This window comes from Echinops telfairi, unplaced genomic scaffold (genome assembly GCF_000313985.2).
Source record: "Echinops telfairi isolate 266 unplaced genomic scaffold, ASM31398v2 ScPeMD7_16;HRSCAF=60, whole genome shotgun sequence".
NCBI lineage: Eukaryota > Metazoa > Chordata > Mammalia > Afrosoricida > Tenrecidae > Echinops > Echinops telfairi.
In genome coordinates, this window is record NW_022103913.1 from 8,880,756 (window position 1) to 8,902,906 (window position 22,151).

The 22,151-nt window shown below is 48.0% G+C and overlaps 1 protein-coding gene across 2 annotated transcripts in view; it reads right to left on the reverse strand.

Annotated features, from left to right (window-relative positions):
- Nucleotides 1–3,605: 3,605 nt before the first annotated feature.
- The window catches only part of ARMC8 (armadillo repeat containing 8), a 98,558-nt gene continuing 80,012 nt past the window's right edge, over nt 3,606–22,151 (reverse strand). For both annotated transcript variants that reach the window (XM_045287442.1, XM_004712090.4), the window contains 4 exons: nt 14,855–14,950; nt 7,994–8,066; nt 6,684–6,777; nt 3,606–5,972 (listed from right to left, as the gene is read on the reverse strand). In XM_045287442.1, the coding sequence (XP_045143377.1) occupies nt 5,939–5,972; nt 6,684–6,777; nt 7,994–8,066; nt 14,855–14,950 (297 nt within the window). In that variant the 3' untranslated portion in view covers nt 3,606–5,938. The remainder of the gene's footprint in view (nt 5,973–6,683; nt 6,778–7,993; nt 8,067–14,854; nt 14,951–22,151) is intronic.

A 22,151-nucleotide genomic window follows, 5' to 3' on the forward strand; every position in this document is an offset into this window, starting at 1 on the left:
CAGAGGAGGTAAAGTTCTTATCTTCCCACCTGACACAGTAAACGCTCACCACAAACCAACCGAGGCCCCTACGTCTGCCTCCCAGTGTTTACTAGGATCCCCCTTGTGTCCTGCCCAGAGGTTAGGTCCTGTGGACCTGCTAGAGCAGTGGCTATGGGTTGGGCTAGTAACGGCAAGGTCGGCAGTTTGAAACCCCCAGCTGCTCCTTGGGAGAAAGACAGGGCTTTCTGAAGAGCCCTGGTCTTGGGACTCGCAGGGGCAGTCCTACCTTGTCCTGCAGGGTCGCTAGGAGTCGGCATGGACTTTGGTTTTGTTGCTGATGGGTGGGGCAGGCCTTGTGGCTGATGGGTGGGGCAGGCCTTGGGAAGAATCCCTGCAGCCCATGTTGTCTGGCAGGTGGGCAGGCCCCGGTAGTGGCGGGCCCTGCCCAGTTGTTGGGCCCGGAGGACTGAAATGGCCGTGTGGCGCTCCTGGCCACAGCGTCAGCGCCAGAGCCAGGTCTGCTGCACTCGGGCGCCTCCAGAATCAGCGTTCTCCTCTGGGCATCAGTACCTGCCTAGTTTTAACTACCCATCTCCTGCCCCATTCAACACTGTGTGGAACACACACCAACGGTGTACGCTGTCTCTGGGATTTAAAAAGATAGAGGCGCCTCAGTGTACCCCCATTGGCCGTGGCACCAGGCACGCCGCCCCGGAAGGGAGGGAAGGCGGCACGGCACCCCTTCTCCTAATTTTCTTGACAACCTCTGCCCTCTCCCGTCTCTTTGGCTTCCAATTTGGGGTAAAATCTAATTAAAAAAACCCCGAGCTTTAAGTGGAGAGAAAATGTTTTGAGAAACGATGTACATATGCGCTTTACACAATTGATGTGTGTATGGATTGGGCTAACAGTTGTATGAGCCCCTAATAAAATGTTAATTAAAAAAAAAGTAATGTTACACTATTTATTACTTGTGGAATGGAAAACCTTATTCATTAAAAACCTTTAAACTAAAAAAAAACAAAACAAAACCCGAGCACCCCTCGTGGGACCAGGCTCCTTCAGCTTTGACTCCATTGCCGGGTTAAACTGTCCCTCCGTGGTCCTCTGGACACAGGAGATTCCACAAAAAGCCCGTCCCTGGACCCTGCGAACACGTCCACGGTCACCGTTCTTACCAATTCTGCTCTTTGGTCCGGCAGTAACTTGACCAAGCTCAGGCTGAGGAGACCATGTCTGTACCCGTCAAGTGTCGGCCGCTCCTTCCTATAGAGCTGCTTCCTCCTGACTTAGGAACGTTCTTTAAAATGGGCGGGGAGCTTGCAGACCAGTCTTCACGTCGCATTAAGGTCAGTCTGTCGGCCCACAGCCCAAGGCAGTGCGCTGTGCCGCCCTGGACTGGTACCAGCGAGAAGAGAGGCTGGGTGAAGGGGAGACGGAGGCCTGGCGCCCGGTAAGCACAAATACACCTGGGCGTCATCAGGAGATAGACGGAACCCCACGTGCCCTACAGGGCCTCACTGACAGGGTTTGCCTGAAAGGTGGCTCCCTGGTCGACCCCGGGACACACCATGCTCCGTGGGGTTGAGAGGGTCTGAGGGTGACCACCTGGAGGCGTCCTAGCAGCATAGCTGGGCTGCCACACGGTGCTGAACGTGGCTGAGCAAGCTGTGGGACACAGGTGTAGCAGGTTACAGCTAGTGATGGAGTGAGCAGGAGAGAGAGGGGGACTTCCAGGAGCAGCCGGGTGTGGAGGGGTTGGCTTCTCTGGGGCTAGGAGGGGTGGCAACACCCTCCTTTCCATTTCTGGCAGCCCACGGACACTGTGGGGGTCCCTGAGAGTGGCCTGATCTTTTAGGAGACTCCTTCCAGCAAGCCAGGGTCTGGCGGGTGGGGATGTGTTTGGCATTGACTGACGTCTCTCAGCTCCTGGGCATGGCTTATTGACAGGGTGGCAGGCAGGTTGGCTCCAAAGGACTGGTTTGACAGAGCACAGAGAGGGCTGTCAGGAGCTCCGAGGGGAGGAAGCTGGTGGCTGTGTGGGCCATGCCTTCCCTGAGGCTCAAACTCCTCGGTGCCTTTCTGCCCAGCAATTTGGAAAGACCAGCACAAAGGGGCAGCACCAGCCCCTATCCCAGGGGGGCAAGGTGAGGCCTTGTTCTGGGGCCAGCCATCAGGACCTGCATGAGTCCCCTTTCCTCTCCTTCCTCAGGTCCATTTCCATGTTTCCCCGTGATAGTCAGAGAAGCCCGAGTACCTTCCTCCTAGACGCACCATGGGGCCCCTCCGCCCAGGCTCTGGGGCAAGTGTCCGGGGCTTTCCTGTGAGGCTATTTGAGAGATGGTGCGGTCAATTACATAATTTCATGTCAATATGATAAACAGAATGTACCTGTCAATCAGGTCACCGCCTGATGATGCCTCCTGGTGGGTGTGACCTTCCCATAAGGAGGATCCTGGGAACTTTCTTTCTTTTGCTGATTTACCAACCTACTGACAAGACACTGAGCTACACAGGGACCTGAGCCAGTCCTGTGAGGCCTCTGCCATTGGGTCACAAGACTTTTCACCCACCAGCCTGTGATTTTCCTGCATACTGCATCATTGCACGTGGCTGCATGAGTCTGAAGAGAGGTTTATAGACCAGGATCAGCTTTATGGACTAATATCAGACTTATGGATTTGATCTGGCCTGGGCTGGCTGTTTGCTTGATATACAATGACTTTGATATAAAGCCCTTCCTTATACATACATGAGAGGCTGAGCTAGTTAATTGTGCCAACCTGGCCGATAATCACATGTGGGGCTAATTGAAAGGAGGAGGGGTAAATGGATGGTGAGCCTCGCCTTTCTAGTTCTCGGGTCTCTTGCTTTGTGATGGTCGCACCAGGGTGCAGCTGCCTTAGCGGTTCCCTGCTTCAGCTTGCAAGATTGACTTCATACAAGACATCCCCAAGGAGAACCCACATGGACCTATCCCGATGCAGCCCTGGGTGCTGGAGCAGCCGTGTGGAGACCCCTGCTAGTGCTGAGATGCTTATTCGTTCACTGACTCGGCTTTCCTCCTGCAGTCGGCATCATTGCCTCTGTTTTGTGAGGTGGAGGACTTTGTGGACTGGTGTTGGGTTAATGAGTTAATGTTGGACTTGAGGGCTTGGGCAGCATTGGGTTGGGATGTCTTCGTGATGCACACTTTCTTTACATAAAACTCTCTTATACGTGAGTTGCTGTGGATTTGTTTCTCTAAAGTACCCAGACTAATACAGAGGCTCTGACTTTGTTTCTCCAGTTAACCTGGCCTAATGTAGATGGGGGAGGAAGGCATTGTGGCCAGCAAGTGCAGAGCACCGTGGGTCCTGCAGGTGAGCTGCAGCTGCTTTCACATGGTGCCCAGGTCACGTGCCCGACTCCGGACCCGAGACCCGCAGATGGTGACAGCAGAGGCATGGCTGACTTATGTTAGGTCCCCTAGGCTTGGGCAGATGCCGCTGGAAGCTGGGTGACCGAGGGCCCAGCTCCCACGTTCCCTGCCTCTCCCTCCACGGTTCCACAAATTGCATGGGTTCGAATGTTTCTTACTGTTCTAGACATTTGGAAAACAGACTTCTGCTTAGAAGTTGCCATGATTTTCCTCAGCTTTTATTAGCATGTGTTATGACAAAGTCATATTACCCAAACACTACCAGAAGAACATGTATGTTCTGAATAAAGTGCTTAAGGAAAAAAAAAAGCAACTTATTAAATTGGACATTCTTTCCTAGTTGGTAAATTTGGGGTTACAATCAGGGCACAACAGGAGATACCACGGTATTAGGAAGAACTCGAGTGTCCACACAAGACCATGTCCATCCTTTCTGCTTCCTTGCTGACTGGACACTGTGCCTGTGTGAAGGAGCAAACAACCTTAAGAAAGACATTTTCCTTCATTTAAATCAGAAAAGGAGCTAACTATTGTAAAGCACTTTTTATTTGACCACCTGCCTGTGCCCACAGATAAGATTTCCGCACAGAGCTAAGTGTGAGATCTCACGGGGCCTTCAGCTTTCTGACACTACGGGCTCAAGACTGTCTCAGCAATTCTTTATTGGCTTCTATTTTCCTGGTTCTTTTAGTAGCCAATCCACAGTGTTTTATGCCGCCCATGCCAACCCAGGATTTTCCCACAGTACCGGGAACTGCTGTCCATGAGTGGCCTGAGTGAGGCGCTACTTCCACAAGTGGGGTTTCTGCTCACCTGGCTTCCCCACACTAGCAGTGCTCTGATGTCCCTGTTTCGACAGATTTTGAACTCAGTGATGTTCTGAACAAAGAACATCTTGGAAATCTCGGTTTCAATCTTGAGAGGGCACGTGGAGACCAGGACATCTTGCATTACATCCATTTTGAAACCATCCCTTTGCAAGCAGACATCCACGAGCTCTTCCAAGGAAGGTGCAGTGGGTGACTGGGCACCAGGAGGAGGGGGTACGCCTCCCCTCACACTTCCAGGACACGGGCCTTGCTTCCTGGACTTGGTACCTTTGACCTTTCTCAGTAAAGGGTGGTTCTACCTTCCTAACAGTCGAGAGCAGCCTCAGAGTTCGGCCTTGAAGCTGACTCAGGAGTCGGAGCTGGTGCCAGGCTGAGGGCTGCAGAAGGCTGCTCAGCAGTGCTTGCTGTAAAGAGAGTCCTCTTTGGCGATTCCCTTGTCTTTTCTCAACTCCAGTGCTTCTGGCTTCGAGCAGGAAACACTCAGAGTCCAATCTCTTACTCAAGTTGTGACTTCGTTTCACAGACACACTCTGAACAGTCAGGCTCCTGCCACTGGAAGGGCCTGCAGAACGGACCGCTGTGGTTTCACAGGGACAGACGCTGTTCAGGAAGCCCAGGTGAGCTGATTTGCTTCCAGGAAGGGATGGCCTACTTCACTTGGAGAGTATAGTTCCAGGCCTGCCTGTTCCTCCAACGGACAGGATGTGGGGCAATGGGAGGGCTCTGGGTCCCCAGCTCCTGTCACGGGCAGCCCACCACAGCCAGGACTGGCCTCTCACTATCAGTAGTTAGACTTCCCTTAGAAGTTTAAAAAACAACGATGCCCTACAGTGAACCTGTGGCCTCACTCCATGCCATCTGGGCCATCTGCCTTGAAAGCCTGAGGATTTATTGAATTAGGCCGAAACGCAGGCTCTGTACCTGTGAATATTGACGGCAGTAAGATGCTAGCTATTTTGCACAGCACCTTGGATATGCCTGTTACTCAGGCTAACCACAGCCAACTTTTTCTTCTATGTTTTTGTTTGTTTTTTAAAAAGAAAATATAATTAAGTTGAAGTTCAGAAATGCATATATTTTTTTACTTACAAATATTCATCTGACCAAAATTTAACATAACCTTTATGGAACACTTAACAATTATTTTGTTTTTAAAATAACATTTCATTCAAACTGTATATAATTCAGTAAAGTTTTTATACAGCAAGCAATGCTTAAACCCTGGAAAATCTGTAGAAAAGATTTTCACACAAAATAAGGAAAGAAAATTCTGAGGTATCTCACACACACACACACACACACACACACACACACACACACGCTGGCCCACGTGCACATCCATACCCATACACACGTGTGTGTAAAGACGCATTCACGCTCACTCACAAAGTGGCTGCAGCATAGGCAAAAAATTGTAGGTCCAAAGGAAAATGATGATTGATTGTTCTAATTAAGAGTCCAGGTAGCTCAAAACCCATAAACAAAAACTGAAAACAAAGCACAATAGTCCTGTGAGGAAGTGACTACCTCAAAAAAAAAAAATGGTTCTCAAGATGAATTTGAGATCTAAGCCTACTAAATTGCTTTTGCAAAACAGCTCCCTGCAGTCAAGGTGACTTGTGCAAATAGAAGGAATCAAATGAGGCTAGTTCTTGTACTTCCTTAACAAGGGTGCGGGGTGTGCCGGTGCCCGGGGCGCCTCCCATCACGCCAGGTACTGCTGCAGTGCCGTCTTTGCCCTGAAAACACAAAGGTCCTGTCAGCAAGCGTCACAGAATTCCAACTGGAAGGACAAAACCAGCAGCGCGCTGATGGCAACTGGGGAAGACCAAGAGTCGGCACCAGAGACGAAGTGGCCCCAGCCCTCCTGGGCACCTGTCTTCCGGGCCAAGAAGCGCGGCCCGCAGCAGCAGCTCATCTGGGGTACAGTTACCGTTTTCCTGGGACTCTTACATCTCTGGCTGCCATGTAGATTTTATTGAGGGATGCAGGACATGGCGGAGGCAAGCACGGAGCAGCTTAGAGGGAAAATGGCCCAGCAAGTGGTGGCCAGGTGTTGACTACTGGGTACACGGCAAGGACCAGGGCCTGTGGGATGAGGCTGCCTTGTAGTTCGAATGCCTCAAAGTTGCTGCCACAGGGCAGGCTGGCTCTCCGCCACTGAGTTATCCCTGCTCTCACGGTTGGACTTTCTGCCTTCCAAAACGACATGCACCTTTCTATTCTAGCAGCTGAGGAAATGCAGGAGAGTGGCCTCTGGGGCCTATCCTGTCGCCCACTAAGATAACTCAGAGTAAAGGGAAGAATTTTCAGTAGGCGAAGTTCTAGCTTACACGAGGGAGCATCAAGTTTGTGAGTTTGGCTATGTGAACTGGCAGCCAATCCAAACTCCTTCATCAAAGACCCAAGTGTTCCCCACCCAAGCAAGGCTCTTTGACTTTGATACTCACTTGTCACAAAGGTTTGAATCTGGTGACTGACTCAGTTTATGTAGAATATCTACAATGCCCATGTCCCGTAATTTATCCTGGCGTTCTTGGGAACCTGAAAGATTAAAGCTAGTCAGTCATCTACCAGGAGCATGGCCCCGGGGTTCATCTCCTGGGATACAATCACCAACGTGGTCCTTCACTCCACACCCCCCACTGTCCCGTATACACCCCTTTCCCCTTTAATAGATCACCCCACATACCTGGACCCTCTGGGTAGTCTGCTAAATGGTCTCGTTGCTCCCTGTCCCTCGCTCCTAAAGTCCACCCTGGGTTCTACTGCTGGAATAATTTCCCCACAAGCTACAGGGTCATGGTCAGGCTCTTCAGTCTGGCACAGGCTCATTGTTAACAGGCCCTAGTTTCAATACTTGCACTTGAACATGTCCCTGGCCCTGGCCAAGCCAGGCCCTTCCTAATCCCGACAGGACTTCCTTTCCTGCCCAGCCTCTGCCCGCCACCCCCTACCCCAGCACTCGCTGTGCCTCTCAGTTTAAGTGGCGGCTGCAATTTCACCCGCCTCTGTTCTGTTTGCCTACTCCACTAGGCCCTTGAGGGCTGCTCTGTCTCCTCTCAGATGCCAGCAGAGCCACTGGTAACCAGACACAGCAGCTGGCATCCGTGGGCTGATTCCAGTGTCTCCTCCTTAGAGTGACTCACTCATGCACTGACCTCTCTGGACAAGAATCTCCAGGGGTAGGGCCCAGAAGTCAACATTTAAAACATCCTTCATGTGATTCATGCAGCTGATACAGGACCAAGACCCATGGCTCCCCTGCATCTGCTCACCACCTTGGCTTGACCCTGGGATCGCCTGGTGCTTGGGGAAACACGTATGGAGGATGTCTACCCCTGCGGAGGGTGATTTAATTGGCTGGTATGAAACTGCCCAGGAGATTCTAATGTGGAGTCAGAGTCGAGAACCTCAGACCACAGAGGCCGCCTTCCAGCCTGGCAGCTTCGGCTTCACGAACTGCCCTCACTTCCCACCAGGGAGGTCCTCTCTCCAAAAGTGGCTGCAAGCAGTCCTTCTATGGGCTCCCCTTGCTCGTGATGGAAGCCTCACCCTTCTCCTCCTCAAGGGCAGGGCTTAGGGGCCGCTGTCCCGTTGGCTGGTCCCACTGATTCTATACCAGAGGGACTCTGCTGGGGGCCTGGGGCCAAGAAGCCCAGAAACAGGGCCTCTGTCCAGGATCCGGTACCGACTGCCTTCCCAGAGGGAGACACTCTTTCCAAGCTTTCCTTCAGAACAAATCTCACCAACTTCTTACCTTCCTCTTCATGCCTTACGAGGTTTGATATGCAGAACATTGTGGCAAGCTGCAGCTTGACATGTGAATGGCCCTATTTGATGCAAAAAGAGAGCGAGATGGAGGTCATTGTCTTTTAGGTCATTTTCTAGTAACATGTTGTCTTAGTTATCAAGTGCTGCTGTAATAACCATGCTACCAGGTGGGTTTAATCAGCAGAAATGTACTTGCTCACAGTCTGGAAGTCCAGATTCAGAGCACCAGCTGTGGAGGACAGCCTTCGACTGAGCAATCTCAATGTACTTGGGATCGCTCGCTCCATCTCTACTTGCTAGCTTCAGTATCTAAAGAGAGCTTGGCTCCAGTAACACCCCACACGAATCCTGCCTCACCCACAGCACAGGTAATCTCAACAGCCAAACAATTTGACCTGGAGGCTTCAAACTCGGTGCCTTACGGTACCGAGAAGTTGAGAGAAAGGGCTGGGTATTGGTAAAGGACAAGAGGTATTGGTGGGGAATCTGGCAAACCAAGGAGGGTAAGTCTTGCCGAAAGATAAACTAAAACGTTCAAAACCCTCTGGATTCGTAGCTATAGATTAGTATATAATTCAACACTGGCGTGTGAAAACACTGGCGTGTGATTTCAATGCTGTTCACTTGTCAAGTTGGTTCCACCTCAGATTGAATGACCCTACGTACAGTAAGACAACACACTGCCAATTGTGCACCATCTTCAAATCTTTGCTGTTTCAGCACATTGCTGCAACCACTGTGTTAATCCATCTCATTGACCTTTTTCATTGACCCTCTACTTTACCAAGCATGATGTCCTTTTCCAGGGGGTCAGCAAGGTCAGCAGTTTGAAACCACCAGCCAGAGGCTCCCCAAAAGAAAGACAGGGCTTTCTACTCCCACAGAGTTACAGTCTCAGAATCTCACAAGGGCAGTTCTACCCTGCGCTATAGAGTTGCTATGAGTCAGCCTCGAATCCATGAGTTTGGTTGGTATGGTCTCTCCTGATAACATGTCCACAGCATGTGAGATGAAGTCTCACTGATCTGAGGAGAGATGTGTTTGTCCTTCTGGCAGTCCATGGTCCTTTCAATACTTTGCTAATGGCAACTGTAAACACCATGGCTTAGGTCAGGCACATGTTAATCCTCAACACTTTTTTTCTCTTTAACACGTTAAATAAGGTTTTGCAACAAATTTGCTCAATGTAATACAATGATTTCTTGACTGCTACTTCCATGAGTGTGATTGTGGATCCCAGCAAGAAGAAATCCTTGACAATTTCTATCTTTTCTCCATTTATCATGATGTTACTTATTGGTTCGGTTGTGTAGATTTTTGCTTCCTTTCTGTTGGGGTATAATCCCTACTGAGGAATCATCTTTATTAATCAGTGCTTCAAAAGACCTCGTGGTCAGGTTGTGTCACCTGCACATATGTCAGTCGGACCCCCATCCTCACGCCACGTCATACAGTTCAACTTCTCAGATCATTTGCTCAGCACATAGATCAATAAGTCACGGTGAAAGAATACAATTTCGACACAAAGCTTCCCTTAGGTCAAACGTTGGTCTTGTTCCGTTTGACTGACTCACTCTAGGTTTATGTACAAGTTCTTTACGAGCACAATTAGGTGTGTTATAATCCAGAGTCAAATGCCTTTGCAAAGTCAGTAAAGCAGAAATAAATACCTCTCTGGTAATCTCTTTCAATCGAGCTCCATCTGATGTCAGTGGACAGTAGTCATACCCCTTGTGGCACGTCCTCTTCTGAAGCCGGCTTGAGCTTCTGGCAGTGCTCGGTTGCTGTATGGCTACCACCAGGTTTTGCATGATCTTCAGCAAACTTTTACTTGTGTGTGTGCTATCAATGATACTGCTTGATTGAGCTCTGGTTTATCTACATCAGGAAACGTTCGAGTCACTGGAGCCCAATGGAAGGATTTGCATTTGGTATATGCCTCTTCAGTCACTGACGGAGCTGTGGAACAACTGAGCTCCACCCAGCTCCACTCCACTCCACTCCATAAATGCTTTGCTTCCTTCACACCACTTGCTGAAAATAATGATTTTATGAGGCTGTACCCCCTCCCCAAACCACAATTTCCCCCCAAAGCTATGCACTTAATTTTTTTTTTTAACCAAACCACCTTATCACTTTTAAAGTACTCTCCATTACACTTAGTACATTTGTCAAATCTGCAATTCCACTCTTGGAAACACTTTGCAAACGCATCTGTTTGGATGGCTGACAGCACCTGCCTCGTTTTTTTCTTCTTCACCTCTTCTACGTCATCAAATTGCTGTTTTTTCATGTCCCTCTTCATTCAAGGAGACAAAAAGAAGTTGCACAGAATGAGGTCAGCTGAGTAAGGTGCGTGGGGCAAGAAAGGCATGTTGGTTCTTGGCCAAAACTTGCACACTGGGTACATTGGCCATCTTTGCAGAGATATGGTCTACACAGTGTAAACAGGAACCCGAGAGTCTGTGATCCTTGCTTCACGCCGCTCGTGCCTGTGAGCAGGTGCCTGTCCCCCCATCTGTCACCAATCAGGCCTTTTTTTGTTGCACACTGTTACATAATCTTTTCAGAATCTCTCAATAGAAAGCTTGATTAACAGCCTGACCTGGTGGAACGGACTCCAAATGCACCCTTCCCCTATAAAAAAAAAAACACAAAAAAACCCCCAAAATGAACATTTTCTTGATCTTTTATTTCACTTGATGAGCTTTTTGGGGCATCTTCCACTGGCTTGACTGATGTTTGCTCTTGGGGTTGTAAGAACAGCACCATGTTCTCACCATGTCTCATCACCAGTAACGACCTTGGGGAAAAAGCCTGGGTCGCCTCGGAACTGTTCTTTCAAAGTACGGCGTGTTTCCACTCGACATTCTCTGTCCTGGCCAGTCGGAACCCAAGGCACAAACTTTGCAGCAGCCCTTCTCATCCCCAAGTCTTCTGTTAAAAATCACTGAACCGAGCTCCTAGGTAGTCCGGATAACTTCCCCGTCTCTTCAATGGTCCGTCATTGGTCTTCGAGCACAGCGCATGAATTCTGTCAACATTTTACTCTGTTTGGCAAGTTGACAGACGTCCAAAATGAGGTTTATCATCAATCAACATTTCACTGTTTTTGAAACGAGAAAACCACTTGTACACTTGAGTTTTTCCCATAACGCTATCCTTGTAAGCTGTTTAACATCACAACAGTTTCTGTGGCATTTTTCCCAAGCAGGAGACAAAATTTCACAGCCACATGCTGTTCTCTTAAATCAGCCATCACAAAAAAGGAGGTTGGAGTGAAACTGGTTTTACGAAAAAAATTCACTGTGACCACAGAGAACCTGCCCAGGTGATGTCGCTGGGTGTTGCAGCTCAGAACGAGTTGCTGGATGCTTGCCTAGCGGGGAAAATGTGTACTACAAAAGCTCCACCCAGTGGAGCTTTCTTCTATTTTGGGGGTGGTGGGAGGGGGTGGGTAGGAGGGTGGGGGGAACTCCCTCAAAGTTCAGTTTTTGGAATAACCAAATTACTCTTAGTTCCATAGAACTTGATTGATGGTTTCTCCAGGTGATGTATCAAATGTCTCTGATGTGGTTGAGCAGCCTCCCATACTTCTGAGACAATTCTTGTTTCTTTCTATTCTATACAGAGAGTACGATTTCTGGGCAAATTAGATCGTTTTTAAGAGTGCTTTCTCTTAAATGATCAAGAAGCCAAGATAAAATCTTTATAGATAATATTTCTATTGGTCAAGTAAAACAATTTTTAAAAGCTTCCCAGTAATTTAAGTGATCATTTTTTTTGCACATCTCGGGGGATCCCAGTGACATGATGTGTTCTTATGGTTTCTTATAAGCTAAGACAGAGACCTATCCTCAACTAAGCAGAGACATAGAAATGGATTCAGTTTCTTCCACTAGGATTCCATGCTTAGTGGTTCTTTGCTCTCTCACCTGTTCTAAGACATTTAAGAGATGCTCACTTTGGGCAAATTGAGCAAACAAAATTGATCATCTGCCCCCAGCTCCAGGCCCTCAACGAGTATTTGTGGAATAAATGAACTTGGATGCAGTCCAGAAATCAAGCATCTACTATGTTTCAGTGAAGGAGACCCTGGTGGAACAATGGTCACACGCTCGGCCTCTAACCATAAGGTGGGTGGTTCAAACCTACCAGTCTTTCTGGTGGGGAAAGATGTGGAATCTGCTCCCACAAAAATTATACCCTAGGAAATCCTAGGGGGCAGTTTTACTCGGTCCCACAGGAATCTGTGCTGGGAATGAATTATAGCACACAGCACGCTCCTTCATCATTTATTCTTCCATTCACTCAATCTGCATTGGGCAAATACACTGCTGTGATAGAGAACAGTGGACGGTGAAATAGTAAGTAAAGTGTTGGGCATAAACCAGATTTCACCAAAGAAAACAACATTTAACCAGAAACTTAGAGACGAGGAAGGTGCCAGCTGTCCCAACAGCAAAAGGCTGAGGGTTCTGAAAAGAGAGGGACCCTTCTGAAAAGGCCCAAGGTAGGTAGTAGTAGTATGAGAACGAAGAGCGGAGTAACCCTCATTCAGAGGAGCAGGGCCAAACCGTGGGCCCCTGGAGGCCACAGCAGGGAAGGGCTTTGGGCTTTGGGCTGCACTTTGAGTTAAAAGCCCCTGAAGGATCTGAGGAGGGGAGGGCAAGAGCTGACTTCCACTTCAGAAGATCACTTGGGCTGAAGGATTGGAGTGGGAGCATGGCAGTGTCTAGGAGGCCACTATAGATTAGGCCTGAGAGGCTGTGGCTTGCACTAGGCTGAGGCTGGTGGAGGGCCAGAGAAGTAAAGATATTCAAGATGGATTGTGGAAGGAGGGCTTGCTGATACAGTGAATGCCTGAAGTGAGAGAGCTGGAGAACCCAAGGTCGACTGTCAGATCAGAGTAACGACAGAGCCAGCATAGCGAGAGTGCACAATAAACCCGGGGGAAGAGGAATGTAGGCTTAGGCAAGAGAGTGCAGACTGCATTCTGGAACATTAATGAAGAGGCTATCGGATACTCAGGGGCATCAAGCAGGCATGAGGATAAGTGAGTAGATCAGATCCCCTGAAGCCAGTGGCCTTCCACATTGGTTGTACAGAAAAACCCACCTGGGGCGCTTGAAAGAACCCCCCACCCCCACCCCAATGCCTATGCCCAGACCAATTAAATGAGAACAGGGCATAGTACTTTCTGAAGCTTCCTAGGAGATTTCCAGTGTGCAACCAAGCTTGTGAACCACAGTGTCAGGAGGACAGAGTAGAGGGTGTTGTGGAAGCACGGAAGAAGGATGCTTGGAGGAGGAGAAAATGCTCAGTTGTGTTAAAATCAGCGAGAAGACGAGAATGAGGCAGACTGCACATCTGCTGGTAGGTCCAAACCGCTGACCCTTCAGTTAGTAGCTGAGTGTGTACCCACTACACCACCAGGGGTCCTCAAATGAGGCGAGAAAAACAATCCTTCAATCATGGGAGTCATTGGTGATCTTAACGAGAACACGGCCAAGGTGAGTGCTGGGAGTAGAAGTCAGACGAAGGCGGTCAGAGTGGATTTAGAGGTGGGGCAGATCACAGGCACGCAAAAGGACCTGCAAGTTTGGCTTTGAACACAGCAGGGACATGAGTGGGTATGAGAAGTTAAGGGAAACCGTTTCTGGATTAGATACTATGTAGATCTCAGACTGGAAAGGGAAGGAGAGTCTCCTGCTTCAACAGTAAGGCTTTCATTCAACAAATATTTACTGAGCATGTACTACAGGCTAAACAGCCGTGCACAAAACTGACATGTCCTTGCCTGCCTGGAGCTTACACTGGCACAGGAGTCACCCAGCAGACACACAAACAAGTACATGTCCACAGCTATGATGGAGGGGAAGGCTCTGAGGTTGGTAGTCGCATACAGAAACAAATAAGCTGCACAGACAAAGTGGCCACAGAAGCGCCCAGTTACCAAACCCCGGAGGGTCAAACACGTGGCACACAGGAATCAGGGGACATGTTCCAGGCAGTGCAAGAGGCTGGTGTAATTGGTAGATAAAGGAGGGAGGGATGAGATAAACTGAAGTCATAGAGGAGGGCCAGTCGTGCAGGTCCTACATGTAGTGGTAGCCTCTGTTTGCTTTATAAAGCATATACATGCCAGGTGCCATCCAAAACTCAGATCACTCAGAGGACGGGAAGAGGTGAGGTTTCAAGAGTGAGGAGCGAAGAGCCCTGCTTTGCGCAGAACGGAGAAGCTTACTAGACATTCACAGGCAGTGCTGAGCACTCCTCTGGGGTCTGTGCGTGTGAATCTAACATCAAAGCAGCCAGTCTTCTGGAGTGCCCCTCTCTCCAGCGGTAGGCAAAGAAAACGCAGTCAGTGTCAGTGGACAAGGATGCAGAGCCACCGTTACGAGGACACTGACAAAATGAAAACCGGCTCTGGACCGGCCACAGTAAAAGATGGCTGTGGTGTTCGGAAGCGATCCGGTCAAGGGTCTAAGGCGCCAGAGGGGACTGGAGGTTCACTCACAAGGAGTTGAATCTTAGGAAAGGAAAAGAGTCCTGGGGGTGGAGGGCAGGGACCGAGAAGCAGAGAAGCATACAAGTTCTCACGGAATGAGCGGGAGGCAGTCAGACAGAGCAGGAGTGAGGTGGCAGGTGGTAACAGCCAAATAGCATAAGCTTCATGGAGCAGGTTTTAAAACACTTCTTTCCTCTACTTTCAGGAGTAAAGAAAGTTCTTTCCTTTTAATTTTTTTTTAATCTCTGCATGATTTGCTTTGTGCTCCCAACAAACTCGGTCCTGCCTTCTAGCTCTGCAGCCAGTGGAGAGCCGTGAAAGGGGGCCGGGGCCTACCATGTAATACTTGATTTTCTGCAGTATGTCATCATTGGTCATGATAAGTTCCTTTGCCGTTGTCCCGTCCGCTATGTTGGCCAGGATGCACAGTGTCTGGAAAAGAACAAAGGGCCAGCGGTCAGGAAAGCTCTGAAGTCCCCAGTCTGGATGTGGCCAGGCCCTCAAAGGCTCAGGTAATTTCCCACCTGAGGGCATGTGGGGTGGCGCAGCTTCCAAGCCGGGGGCCCGGATCTCTCCCCTACCAACGTCTTGGCAACAGCACCAACCACACCACAGGGAAGTCTGCTTTAGACAAATGGGAACCCAAACATAAGCATCACCTGGCCAAAGGCAGCCCGTCTTACAGGTCCTATCAGCACATACGTGAGAGGAAAAGCGCGGTTCACCATTCATTTCCTGTTAGCACAAGGTTTCTTCAAAGAGGTGTTCTCTCTGGGGACGTCTTTATAGATGTCACAGCCTCTCCCTCCCCCAGGCTTCCCGCGGCGACTTGCTCCCAGGTTCATGACGCACTGGGTGAAGGCCGGTGCCCTGCCACTAGTGTTACGGCCGTGCACAATCAGGCCCTCTCTACTTTTCTCCATCCGGCGAGAGAAACAAATAAAATGTCCAAAGGGGTCTGGTCCAGCGTGGACTACAGTGGACTTTGGAGGGAGCCTCTGTCAGCTGGTAGGACTGTCCATCTTGAGGAGAATCCCAATGACGAGTTTCTTCTGAGAGGAGAAGGCTGTCCCACAGAAACGTTCTCTTCTCAGAGCTTGGCCAACAGGAAGCCAGCAAAGGTGAGGAACTGGGAAGACAAGCCCCTGCCAGCCTCAGCAGTGCAACCGCCATGGCCGAGCACCTACGCTCGTGGGCATTCGGCAGGTGTTAGCGTTCGGCAGGATGAAGACATGTCGTTCCCTGCCGCCGGAGGACCAGACCCACAATGTCCTTTCCCACCACCTGACTGGAATGAGACAGGAGAACAGAGGAGTAACAAGGGGACTTGTTCATGCAGAACGGTCCCGGGATCACCGGGAAATGTCGGAGAGGTGGGGAAGGGCTCAAGATTCAAAGACTTTCCTCCAGCTCTTACAAGTATCTGACTTCTCCTGGATTCACGCACGGCTGAAAGCAGGTGATTAGAGACTAAGTCCTGAGCTACGAACCAGAGAAGGCTGCTTCTGGAACAGAGGAGACATGGAAAGGGGCAGTTTATAATGTGAGCAGGCACGACTTAGTCCAGTGCACTGTTCCCAGGACCAGGTGGACTTGCTATGTTCCCGAACAGGGCAGGTGCCACACTTCACAGTGATCTGGCTTAAGAGCACAGGGATATTGGTGAGTCTGAAATTTCTCAAATTTCGCAGCCAGGGGACTACACAGGTCTGATCTATTTTCTTCTGTGACTTTTTATTATTGAAAAATTTGAAAATTACTAAATTTTCAAAAGAAAAGGCCAGCACAACGAACGCTTAGTCATTTATCTACCACCTAGATCCAACATCCATCCTCGCCGTGTCGTTTCCTGGAAAGAGTGTGCATGTGAGCGTGCAGATGTATGGCGGGGTGTGTGTGTTGGGTCTTGATCTTTGTTCTCCCCGACACATTCCATGATACTTTACCTTCAAGCACTTCTGAATGGCCCATCTAAGAACACTGACATTTTCTTATATTCATACAATACCAGGATCAAGCCTAAGAAAGTGGGTATCACTGATCTGGATGTTAGGTTAGTCCCTCATGGGAAAGAGACCCTGAAGGGGCACCTTCTCAGTACGACAAGTGGAATTAACCCGGACAGCTGGCTGTGGAAAGGGTTGTCTGCGTTCTGAAGATGCCATCAGACCCATGTGACTGATGGCCAGTCCACCCACGTCCTAGCCCCACCTGGACGGACAGAGTCGGTCAGTCAGTGAGCACAGTATTCGATCCTCTTTCTCGCTTCCCAGCTCATGGCATCGACATTTCTGTGATTTACATATGGCAACACTAGACTAAGTAATGCAGACAGAATGGACATTCCCCATGGAAGTACCATGTTCCTTCCAGTGCTTCTCTTCCTTCAGATAATTTCAGAAAGACTCAGGAGCGCACGCCTGAAAAGCACCCACCTTCCCAGGGTAGCCAGGGCGGTGACCACAGCAAGCACCAGCAGAGTGATTCAGTGCTCTCCACTGAAGCTCGGCCAGCGCGGTTAGGGAGAGCAGCCAGTGAGGGTCAGTGATGGCACCAGACTGACTGGAGGTGGGGATGGAGGAGCCTGTGGAAGGATCATACAGGCTTTCTCTCTCCTGTTCTCAATTTCCCCTTTCTCCTCACCAGGGGGGCTTGCTCCTGAGTTGGCTAAAGAGGAAATAACAGAAGTGGGTCTATTCATGGATGACAATCTAAAAGGCATAAGCTAGGTATCACTGGGAGGAGGAGGAAATGGCTAACACGTGCAGACTAAGCACTAAAATAGATTATGGGGAATGGGTAGAGGGGGACAAATTTCAACAAACATTCCAGAATGGCCCAGCTTAGCAAGCAGGCCTATGTGTTAGAACATACCTGTGTGCCCCCAGCCTGCATAGTAATGGCCAAGTGAAGGGTGGCTCCATTTTAAAGCTCACAAAACCCCCAAATAAATATTCTAACAAAGACAGAGGCCAAATTGGGAAAAGCTCTCTATAAGTCCTTGGGTCAATTAAGTTTAAGTGCTAGGAGGCATAGATAAATGAGATTTACCTAATATAGCTTATCTATCTACTTATCTAAATAAATAAAAAACAACAATTAAAAAAAATCCAAAGGACAATGCCGAACTGTCCCAGTGAGCTTCCCAGGCGGCCACTCTTTACTGGATTAGAAAGCCCACCTTTCTTCTATGGAGCAACTGGTGGTCTCAAACTGCTGTCCATCCTCAGTAGCCCAACACATAATTACTACGCTTCCAGGAGTCTAGAGGGTAATGGGAAGCTAAGAATACTGGGTACAAGAATGAAGAAAATGTTCTAAAATTAACTGTGGTGATGATTGTACCACTCTTTAAAATATATTTAAACCATCTAATTTTATGGTACGTGAATTAAATGCAAATGAAACAAATTCAGAGAAGGCCCAGTAATCAAATGCTTACCAGGTACTGTTACATACTGTAGAATATTTGGCCCAGTGTGGATAAACAGTTCTTAGAAAAAGCTTAATCAGTAGTGAAGGAAACAAATGACATTTGGCCTGAAATGCCTGGAACCATTCTGACTGACAGGGGCTGAGCACCGAGCCACAGGACAAGCTGGAAAATCAACGCTTGAGGGCCCTGGCTGAGACAGCACAGGCACAAGGTGCCCCTTCCAGCCCGCAAGACGGAGAAGGAGCAGACACTAACCAGAAGAAGAAAGTGGTTTCCAAATGGGGGCGTCTTGGCACAATAGTGGGTGTGCCAGAGATGCAAAGTGGTGTGATATTCATCCTGAAGTGCAAGGCTCTCAGAGATAGGATAATATCTATATGCCTGTAGGATCAATTAAAAGACTATTGTTGAAATTTACATACCAATCACTAATGCTCAAAACACGGATTTTTACCAACATACACAGGCTGAAATTAGTGAAGTATGTAATCAAGATGAAGTGTTCACTACCAGTGACTCAAACGCACGGCTGTCAAGTCCAGTCTGACTCACGGTGACCTGGTAGGACAGAGCAGTGCTGCTCTGTGGGATTTCTGAGGCAGCAACTCCTTAAGGGGCACATAGCCCGATCTTTGTCCCGCGGAGTGGCTGGTGGGTTTGAACGACTGACCGTGCAGTCAGTAGCACAATAACGAATCCATTACAGCCACCAACATTCCTCAGAAGAAGGATCAGTACTTGGAAATGATAGCTTTGGAGACAGAAATGATACTAGCATTCATATGATGAAAATTTGCAAGAGCAATGAAACACCTTTTGTCATCAACATAAATGGCAAATACAGAGCTCTAGTCACGGTGTAGCAGGCTCCCAGTGATAGGATTTACAGTTTTGGAAACCCTCACAGGTAGTTCTATTTTGTCCCAAAGAGTTGCCATGAAACAACATGATGGTAATGACTTTAGTTTTGATTTGCAGTCCTGGACTTCACCAGATGGAATACACGGGAATCAAAGTGCCTGCCAATCTGTGGAAAGACACTGCAGGGAAGCTCAATATTAAAAGTCAGTATAAGGCATGAGGCTAAATGTAAAAGAGACTATCAATTGCTCTCCTGGAAGCTCAAGTTGGAATTGGAGAAAATTAAGACGAATCCATGACTTTGAGTGTATCCTATCATAATCAAGAATATGAAAAAAAAGAATACAAGGGGATACCCCAAAACAAACCAAAACCTTTCCCCAAAGTGATCTATTTATTTTTTTTAACAAAACAACCTTATCACCTTCAAAGTTTTCTCCGTTACACTTAATACTTTTGTCAAATCTTCAATTCCATTCTTGGAAACACTTTGCAAATGCATCTGTTTGGATGGCTGATGGCACCTCTTTCGTTTTTTTCTTCACCTCATCTACATCATCAAATCACAGTCCTTTCATGTCGCTCTTCATTTGAGGAAATAAAGTCCCACGGAGTGAGGTCAGGTGAGTCAGGTGTGTGTAGCAAGAGAGGCATGCTGTCTTTTGCCTAAAACTGGAGCACTGAGATGGCTGTGAGCGGGTACGCTGTCGTGGTGGCAGAACGCCACAAATCAGGCCTTTTTATCTTTTTTTTTTTTAAATCAGGCCTTTTTTTGTTGGACACTGTTAACGTAATCTTTTCAGAAGCGGAAAGTAGGAAACTTGAGCAGCTGACCTGGTGGAAGGAACTCCAAATGCACTATGAGTTGACATTTTCGTCTGTTCGGGAAGTAGGCAGATGTCCAGAAAGAGGTTTGTCATCAATCAACATTTTACCTTTTTTGAAATGAGAAAACCACCCATACACTGTTTTTTCCCAGCGTGCTATCCTTGTAAGATGTGTTCAACATCACAACAGGTCCTGGGGCATTTTTACCGAGCAGGAAACAAAATTTCACAGCCACACGCTGTTCTCTTAAATTGGCCATCACAAAAGTTGAGGTTCGAGTGAAATTGCTGTTACGAAAAAACTCACTGTGACCAGAGTGAACCTTCCCAGGCGAAGTCAGAGTTTACTAACTCAGCGAGTTACTGGATGCTCGCCTTGCGGGGAAAATGCGTACTAGGAAAGCTCCGACCAGTGGAGCTTTTTTGGGGGGTGGGGGTGCCCTGTCAGATTTGACTTACTGAACACTAATGACTGAGGATCACCTGAGTTGTGGGATGACATCAAATATAACACACATGAAGCAAGCAAAAGGTCATTGAAAAAAGAAAGAAAAGACCAAAACTGGATGTCAAAAGAAACCCTAAAGCATTCTCTTAAACATGGATTAGCTAAAGTCAAAGGAAGCAAACGTGAATTGAAAGATAGCAAATGGTAGTTCAAGAAGTCCAAGTCTAGAGCTCTGTGATGTAGCCGGTTCCAAATTACGATTTACAGTCTATTTACATACAAAAATACTTACAGCTATTTCCAGGAAAAGTGCAAAGGCGAGCAAAGTGCAAAGTTAGAAAAGCTAAAGGGAAGAAGACCACGTTTGCCACTTCTCAAACTGAAAGGAGTAAAGAAAAAGTCAAGTCTCCAGTTGTGAAATTAAAAGATTCTACAGGCAAAATATGAAGTGATGCAGGATTATATCTCAAGCAAAAATGGAAAATAGTCACTGTATCCACTGCCCAAAGGCAGTAACTGGTCAACGTGTGACCATTTCAGGAGGTAGCATGTGCTGAAGAACTGCTGGCAATGAAGGAAGAAGTCCAAGTCGTACGACAGGCATTAATAAAACCCGGGGTTCTAGAAACAGATGGGAAATCAATTGAGATCTTTTCACAAATGGATGCAAGGCCAGAAGTGCTCATTAGTGTCTGCCATGAACTCTGGAAAACAGCTACCAGGCTGACGCTGAAACAGACCCTTATTTGTGCGCATGCCCAGGAAAGGTGACCTAGCAGAGTGTGGAAACTGACTAAACGCTATCACGCTATCACACATTTCACAGGTGTGGGAAGCAGATAATGGGAAGAGAGTGTATACAGATGAATCTTTTATTCTCTGGCAGACTGGGTTTCTGGGGTGGAGGAAGGTCTTTACCCTTGTGAGTTGGAGGTGAGTCCCAATCACATTCTCATAATTAATGTTGTTCCCCCTATCTCCTCCCATAATAGTGCTACCTTAAAGTCACCTCTTACAAGCACCTGGCTGATTACTATCTAGCCTTCAGCTCTAACTGTAAGAGCAGACATATACTATTGCTCTCTAGGCTCTGATGACAGCCACTCCCCTTACCTGCCCCAGAACTGGTGATAGGTTACTCCTCCCATGAACTCAGGGACCTTTAGGGTTAGGGTACAGCCCACTTTGTTAAGTATGTAGCTACCTATAATTAGGGAGGCTTGCACATCCCCTGAGTGTATGTAAGCCTTGGTTGGAAATATAGTGTCTCTCTCTCTCTCTCTCTCTCTGCGTGGACTTGTCTTCTGAAGTCCTAGAGGTCCCGGAGGTGAGCACTTGCATGCCTTATCTTGTCTGATGTCTCTTTAATTTCACCCCTCAATTACACAACTGCCCCTTGGACCCATTTGATTGTGGGGGCTGGTACCCCACACAGAAGTGAAATTATGCTGGATAGGAAACTGCCAGAGATAGAAGATTTAGAAGAGTATATGGAATAAGACATTATTGCTCATGTCAGATAGATCTTGCCTGAAAGCAGAGAATACCAGAAAGATGTTTACCTGTGTTTTATTGACTATGCAAAGGCATTCAACTGTGTGGATTATAACAACTTTTGGTAACACTACAAAAAATGGAACTTTAATTTCACTGTGCTCATGTGGAACCTGCACATAGACCGAGAGGCGGTCACCTGGACAGAACAAAGGGATGTTGCATGGTTTAAAATCAAGAAAGGTGTGTAACTGGACTATGGCTTTTCACAATGTCTATTCAATCTGTATGTAGAGCAGATAATCCAGGAAGCATGAGGAGGCTTCCAGAATGAAGGAAGACTCATCAACAACCTGCGATAAGAGATGAAACAAGCTTGTTTGCGGCTTTAAGCACTCTACTGCTGAAGATCAAAGACTACATACAGAGACTTCAGGGAAGATGGCGACGGAGTGACACGTACCAGAGGGACTCCGCAGAATCCAGCCCAGGAGAGCTGCTTAGAGGGAACTTTAACACAACTAGAACACAGGAGGAGCATCATAAAGATAAGTAGGCACAGACCCA